Source organism: Pyxicephalus adspersus, chromosome 11 (assembly GCF_032062135.1).
Source record: "Pyxicephalus adspersus chromosome 11, UCB_Pads_2.0, whole genome shotgun sequence".
NCBI lineage: Eukaryota > Metazoa > Chordata > Amphibia > Anura > Pyxicephalidae > Pyxicephalus > Pyxicephalus adspersus.
This window is the reverse complement of record NC_092868.1, coordinates 2,652,304-2,659,843: the sequence shown is the minus strand read 5'-3', so window position 1 is coordinate 2,659,843 and position 7,540 is coordinate 2,652,304. Positions and strand designations below refer to the sequence as shown.

General features: G+C 41.8%; 1 protein-coding gene across 6 annotated transcripts in view; it reads right to left on the bottom strand.

The window, feature by feature from the left end:
* Positions 1 to 379: 379 nt before the first annotated feature.
* HPN (hepsin) overlaps positions 380 to 7,540 on the bottom strand; it is a 21,711-nt gene continuing 14,550 nt past the window's right edge. For 5 of the 6 annotated variants that reach the window (XM_072425710.1, XM_072425709.1, XM_072425713.1 and 2 more), the window contains 8 exons: positions 7,332 to 7,454; positions 7,061 to 7,101; positions 6,005 to 6,170; positions 5,341 to 5,531; positions 4,800 to 4,895; positions 3,989 to 4,131; positions 3,511 to 3,675; positions 380 to 3,324 (listed from right to left, as the gene is read on the bottom strand). In XM_072425710.1, the coding sequence (XP_072281811.1) occupies positions 3,286 to 3,324; positions 3,511 to 3,675; positions 3,989 to 4,131; positions 4,800 to 4,895; positions 5,341 to 5,531; positions 6,005 to 6,170; positions 7,061 to 7,101; positions 7,332 to 7,454 (964 nt within the window). In that variant the 3' untranslated portion in view covers positions 380 to 3,285. The remainder of the gene's footprint in view (positions 3,325 to 3,510; positions 3,676 to 3,988; positions 4,132 to 4,799; positions 4,896 to 5,340; positions 5,532 to 6,004; positions 6,171 to 7,060; positions 7,102 to 7,331; positions 7,455 to 7,540) is intronic. The other variant, XR_011922654.1, reaches the window with a different exon arrangement.

Here is a 7,540-nt window from a genome sequence, read left to right as displayed (position 1 = left end):
CTCTAGCAGTCTCCTATAACATAGTACCAGTCTCTAGCAGTCTCTTGGTATAGTACCAGCCTCTAGCAATCTCATGTAACATCGTACCAGCCTCTAGCAGTAACATTGATATAGCACTTAGCAGTTTCCTGTAACCTAACTGCAGTTTCCTAACCACGCAGAAATCTTCTGCAACAGTCTCTGCAGTCTCTGGTAATTTTAAAGCTGTCTCATGCAACAAAATACCAGTCTCTAGCAGTCTCCTATAACCTAACACCAATCCCATGTAACATTGCATAGCATTTAGAAGTCTCCTAACCAAATAGCAATCTTCTGCAACATAGAAACTCTTGCATCTTAATAAAAGTCTTAATAAAAGTCTTTGGCCTTCTCATGTAGCTTAGGTAAAGTTTGCTTGATTGAGTCAGTCTCCTGTAACTTGTACAGAATCTGCTGTAGCCTGGGAACAGTCTCCCATGTCTTGCAAGAATTCCATTATAGCATATAAGCAGTCTCTAACAGTCTTCAATTTCTTGTAGGATGTCTGCTGTAGCATATAAGCAGTCTTTAACAGTCTCCCATGTCATGTATGAATTCCACAGTTGCCTATGAGCTGTCTCTAACAGTCTCCTGTATGTTATAAGAATTCAACTGTAGTTCATAAGCAGTCTCTAACAGTCTCCTGTTTCTTGTAGGATGTCTACTGTAGCCTATAAGCAGTCTGTAACAGTCTCTGGTTTCTTGTAGGATGTCTGATGTAACTATAAACAGTCTATAACTGTCTCCAATGTCATGTAAGAAATCCACAGTTGGCTATGTGCTGTCTCTAACAGTCTCCTGTATCTTATAAGAATTCCACTGTAGTCTCTAACAGTCTTTCATGCCATGTGATAACTCCACTGTAGCCTATAAGCAGTCTCCAACAGTCTCCTGTTTCTTGTAGGATGTCTGATGTAGCTATAAGCAGTCTCTAACAGTTTTCTGTTTCTTGTAGGATGTCTGTTGTAGCCTATAGGCAGTCTCTAACAGTCTCCCATGTCATGTAAGAATTCCACTGTAGCCTATAAGCAGTCTCTAACAGTCTTCTGTTTTTTGTAGGATGTCTGTTGTAGCCTATAAGCAGTCTATACCAGTCTCTCATGTCATGCAAGAAATCCACAGTTGCCTATGTTCTGTCTCTAACAGTTTCCTGTATCTTATAAGAATTCCACTGTGGTCTCTAACAGTCTCTTGTAATGTAAAGCACCATCTCCAATAACTTTTAAACTATTACTTGCAGTTTTCTGAAACTTGGCAGCTAATACAATTTGCAATACATCTAATTTTCTAATTGTATGTGGTTTCTCTGCAGTCTCTTGTCACATGATAGCTGCCACCCTACAGGTGGATAGAACAAATGGAATCATATCACCTGTAGGGTGGGCAATGCTAGAGTGGGACGTCACAAACACCTGTGCACAGGTCTATCGCTGATATTGGTACATTCACATAGGTTTTCACCTTGTGTTCATTTACAATCACAATAATACAAAGATTTCAATTTGATTGGTCAAATCCTAAAATATTCTGTCTCATATTGTGTCCCTGATTGGCAGATCTGTGCAGAGCAATGATCATTTCTATAAAAGATTTATCCACAGAAGAAAGTCTTGGCTACAATGTATCCAATGGGAAGCTCTCTTCTGATTGGCTGATCAGAGGCTGGACACACCCACTCTCTCTAATTAAATAAAACTGATTTGACATCCCAATGATCTATCAAATACATTGAACTTCTCATACTATAAAATCTTTGGTACAAAGCTGAGTCTGCAGTTTCCCCATATTTTAAGTTGCCATGAAATTGTCTTAACAGCCCTGCTTTAAAATGCAACTCTCCCAAATTAACATTTGCACACCCATTCACACCCAGACTTGGGGTTCTAGTCTTGGATAATAAAGTGGACCTGTCATGTTAAATGCAGCATGCTTAGTATTACTGTGTCAGAGTAGCACTTCTAGGTATTGATTACCCATCACTGAGAACACACAAATTCAGCAGAAGGATGGGGCCATCTTTGTTCAGGCATCAAACAAGCTCACTTTCTGGAAGGAGATGCCAGCACAAGGATGACACAATCCTGGTTCTTGTCTAATTCTTGGCTGTATTCATAAGTATCTGACACAAATCAGCCCCTGCAGCAGTCTGACTTGTTACAATGTTGCACTGGGAGACTGAGGAAATTCTTCCTCCTGCCTGCAACAGAGTGATGACATCATCAGCCAAGAAAAGTCACTAACCAGAACTCAAAGATGGCTTGATACTCAGTTGGGATAAGTCCCTAGCACATGGATATATTTGTTCTCCATGTTTTAGACCCAGTGATGTCATCACTAAGTCTCTGTGTTTCTCTATGCAAGCAGGTGGGTCCAGGCTGATGGGAAGCATTGGTATGGTGTTATATGTTTGATGGGTGGGTGTCAGTCTGAAGGAGCAGGTGATGCGGGCCACAACCTTGGAAGGCCTTGTTGCAGCCATGCGCATCTAAACTGCAGCAAGCAATGTTTGAAAAAAGAAATGACGCCATCAGGTGTGAGCGGCACCACTGAAAACAAGAGTACCGGTCACCTTTGCTTTACATAAGTGCTGTAAGGTGAGTCTGAGCTCAGAGCAGTGTGTGGCCCCCTAGTGGTCACCATGTCCTCTGTAGGTAAAGTGAAAACCTGCAACAAGGAGAAAATCCGCATTCATCATTCTGCAGAGCTGCAACCTCTTTTTTGCAGCTGAGGAATAACTTCTAATCAGCACCTTCAGTCAGTGTCCAAGATGTAGGGCAGCACAAGTGCTTTAGATGTAGATTTTCATTTCATTTTCATTTTATTTTCTCATTTTATTTGCCAAATTTCCCCTTTTGAAAAAATATTATAAAATAATAGATGATAGTCTGGTTGGATATGTTAGCCAATGGCCATTTGTTCTCTTCGTTCAGCATTTCATTCACTTGACACTGGAAAGAGCTAAAATATCAGCACAGATTACCATGATCAATACAGCAATTGATTGATAGATGGGGGGGTGTTGGGGGTAATAAATTCGGGATGAAGATGGAGTTTTCCTTGAAGTGCTCCTCAGTAGGTTGTCCTGTCGGTCAGTGGACCCCTGAGTGATTGGTAACCGGAATGGTAACATTGTAGCAGCATGTTTCAGAAACTTTACATAATGGCGATTATAAACATGGCGACAAGGACGCGAGATCCGTCAGTCATTGCCGCTGTTATTTAGTTCCGGCAGATCCAGATATTCCATTATTACAGCGCGACTTTCTTTCATTGCATCTCTATGATTCCCATGGCATCTGCTTTGGTCTAAAAGTGAGAAAGCAAACAATAAATAAATAATTGTCACAATTAAAACATTTCCCATCATTTTCCTTTCTAATGTTCCTATCACTGGTAATAAAATTCTGGAAAGAGAACAGAAAGTGATGGAAAATCTTTCCAATTGGTCCAGATGAAGGGGGTCATCAGGATCTTGAAGTTTTCAATATCTACCTTCATGGCTCTGTAGATCCAGTTCTGGTACTGATCCACTTTAGCGTACACCCCGGGTTTGTTTGGCAGAGCGCAGCCGATCCCCCAGCTGACGATGCCGCACAGCCGCCATCTTGAAGTGCGGGAGATGGTATCCTCACACACGAAGGGACCTCCACTGTCACCCTGGAAAATAAAGCAAATGAGCAACCCAATACTAAAGGAGGATTACAGAGAGAACATGGAATTCAGCCTTATAAAATCAGAATGCTAAAACCCAAATATCAAGCCAGTGACATGAGCACCCAAAGCCAAGAGATGGTGGCCATACATTGGTGGATAGGTGCATGACCAAGGAAATAATATCCATAGTCTACCTGGTGACCACAGTGCACCTATTAACCAACCCAATTCTCTGCCCAGTCAGATACCTGGATGGAAACAGACCTCTAGGAGCTCCCTCCATTGAACACCTATCCCTTGGAAAGTATCCAATCACCTGACAGGCGTCAATCCCGCCCTCTGTGTATCCCGCGCAGAACATCTTTCCAGTGATCTGGTTATCATAATATTCCGGCTGGTTGCACACCGAGCTGCTGATAATTGGCACCGACGCCTCCTGAAGGGTGTCCGACTGTTGGCCTGAGAAGACAGAAAGTTATATGATCCACCTGTGATACCCTGGCCCCCTTCTTAAATCACCTATAAGTGGATGAAACCCATATCTGTAGGGGGTGACAGGTTACCTTATTCACCTTTTGCATTGCGTGAATATTATTAATAGTAATAAACAGGATTTATATAGCACCAACATATTATGCAGTGCTGTACATTAAATAGGAGATGCAAATGTCAGACAGATACAGACAGTGACACAGGAGGAGGAGAGGACCCTGCCCCGAATCTATGAAGTGGGGGAAGTCTCGCACAATAGGAGGGGAGATATGGAATGGTGGGGGAGTAGTGAGGGTTTAGGAGACAGAAGGAGATGGGTAGGCAAGTCTGAAAAAGCGTGTTTCAAGTGTTTTTATAAATGAGCAGAAGGTAGGAGCAAGCCAAATAATGTCACTCTCCTTCTGGAGAATGCAATTTTGCAAAAAAACACTGCAGCCCATTGGCACAAAAGTTCAGCAGATTTTGCCCCCTCTGCAATCTAAACCCTGGAAGGTTGGTGATGTTATCCTTGCCTAGGCACCAGGGGGTAAATATGGGGGGTTAAGCTAGTATAATTCAAAATTTACTGGTAGGTGAAGCATCCATTTAAGAAAATGTTTAAAATATTGTAGTCATAGGTGGATCCAGACACTCACCATAGTACTGTGTGTTACCCCATCCGGTGACTGTGCAAACCTTCCCATCCGTGATTTGCTGGCCCAGGGCCGGAAGACAAACCGGCTGCACATACTCTGGTGATATCAAGCATGAAATATGAATATACATTATATGAGAATTGAGAATGAGAAAGCAAACGTGCCATACATATGACTGGGACTCATGTGAGCGCACCGCTGATCTTTGTACAGTGCTGTGGTATATGTCAGAGCTATATTTGGATGTATGTATGTTTCACCATCACTCGGAAACGCATGAAGACATTTCAAGCAAACGTGCTAGACATATGACTGAGACTCATGTGAGCGCAACGCTGATCTTTGTACAGAGCTGTGGTATATGTCAGAGGTATATTTGCATCTATGTATGTATGTATGTGTGTATGTGCTGCTCAGCACAATGTGCCTTTTGCTTTTATTTTTACATACTTTTTTTGAACTATAATAGAAGATTGCAACAAATAAATACTCGGGCAAGGTGGGGTAATCAGCTAGTAAAGAATAAAACCAAGGTAGGTACCTGTAAGGGTGAAGGGGGTCAGCAGATGTACCAGTGCTATGTCATTGCTGTTCTCTTCGCTGTCTGGGTAGACGAAAGGTAAGTACCCAGTGTGGTATATAACACCCTTCACTCCAAGTAGTTGCCCTTCGGAGGAGCTCTGTGACACTCCGCCAGCGAACGCCCGCCACAGGCTGACTACACGGTTCCTTCTACACAGATACAAATGCCACTCAGATAAGGACACATTTTGAGTCAATGCAGTTGGTGTATTTATAAATTATTCCCCTGTCAATTCGCTATAAGTTTGCCCATAATGTTGGTGTAAATACATAGCAGTTTTAATTGTGACGGTTGTGCACTTTGATAATTGGACACTAGATGGCATCATGAGTTATTGTTTTAATAGGAACTGAAACAAGGATTGTAGAGAAATTCAGATGAATTGGCAGGGGAATCAATTATAAATAGAGCCCTTTGTATATATATACATAAGTAATGCCCCTTAGGGCTATCAAAAAGTGTGACCAGTCTGTATCTCTAAAGATCCCTAAAAATCTGCAGTGAGCTGCTACACAGATTTTAACTTTCACATAGCCATACAATACTAATTGCAAGGAGGAAGGACATGACAGTCCCTCAATCATTCAGATTTTACCTTTATCCTCTCCTGCAGAATACTTACTCAGGGAAGCAATGTGCGGCTGTGAGGACCCACTCACTAGAGATCAAGGAGCCACCACACAAATGGGCTCCATCGTAGCGCAAGCTGACCTGCCATGGCCATCGGCCCAGAGCGGCATTTTGTCCTCCCACGATTCTATCCACTGCCATCTTCCTGCGACCGCATTCTGCAGAGACATGGGAAAAAGTATAGGTGAAAACTAAGAATTAAAGATAAGAACTGGGAAACAAAAAAGAGGTTGAGGACAACAGGGTAAAAGAGAAGAAGAAGAAGAGGAGAAGTGGAAAAGAAGATAGGAGAAGAAAAAGAAGTGGAAGAGAATTGGAAGGGAAGAAGAAGAAGAGGTAAAATGGTCAAAAGAATTGAAGAACAGAGAAGAGTAGTGAGAGTGGGAATAGGGTGATGTGACATAAAGGAGCAGATAGAAGAAGAAATAAGGAAAAGGCAGAGTAGCAAAGAGGTAAAGATTAGGACTGAGTAAAGAGAAAAAAAGAGATCAGAGGAGAAGAGAATGTAGATCATAGTGCTGATGAGATGGAAAGAAGATAAGCAAATAGTGTATTTGATAATAAGAAAAGTTTTTGGAAAAAAGATAGGAAAAGTGAATGGAAGAGAAGAATAAAGGAGAACAAAGAGAAGAGCAAAACTGCAAAAGAGAGCAGAGGACTGGAGTGAGAAGAAATGAACAGAGGAGGAGAAGAGTTGGAGAGAAAAGGAGAGAACCAAAGAGAATAGAAAAACAAGCAAACAAGTAAAACCATTTCTGGAATCAGGAAGGGGAGTGGGGAGAGAGAAAAAGAAAAGTCGATTAACTAATAAACTGATGACTTGGATGTAAAAGGGAAAATAGAAATAAAAGAATAAGAGAGGAAAAAAATTCCAAGAAATTCAAGTGAGGAAAAAATTAAGATGAAGAGAGTTTCCAGCTGGGGGAGAGGACAAGGTAAATGGGAAGGAAAGAGGTGAGGAAAGGAGGTGTAAGAAGAAGTGAGGCGTAGAAGACAGAAATAGAGAATCCAGGGGAGATGAGAACAAATCTCTTTATATTGCACTCACCTTGACACTGGACAGAGAGAAATCTCCCACTTGGGCAATCACTGAAAGAGAAAGCAGAAAAAAACAAAATATTTGCCTGTTATTTGCTTTCTTTTTTGGTTGTCTCGTGCAGTAAAGTCATGCAAATGATATTAATTCAGTGCCAGCATTTTCAGATGGCAGTGACACTACATGAAGCATTACTCCATTGTTACCATCCTCTGCTTATGTACTAAGCAAGTACGGGTCTCAAATTTATTGAAGCTGCTTGAAATCTGAAGCACAGACTCACCATACTGCAAGAACCTCTAGAAGTCTTTTGGCACTGTTCAGCTGCGATTCCTGGACGCAAAAATATCCTGACGTGCCATTGGCCCCTGCGGTCTCAACGCGAAGTTCCTGATAGCTCATAGACCTTAAAACACAAGTTCTAAGAGTTAGAGGAAGGAGCAGAGTCTTCCAGCAGTGCAGAGTATTTCAGGAGAGGAGAGTTATAGAGGA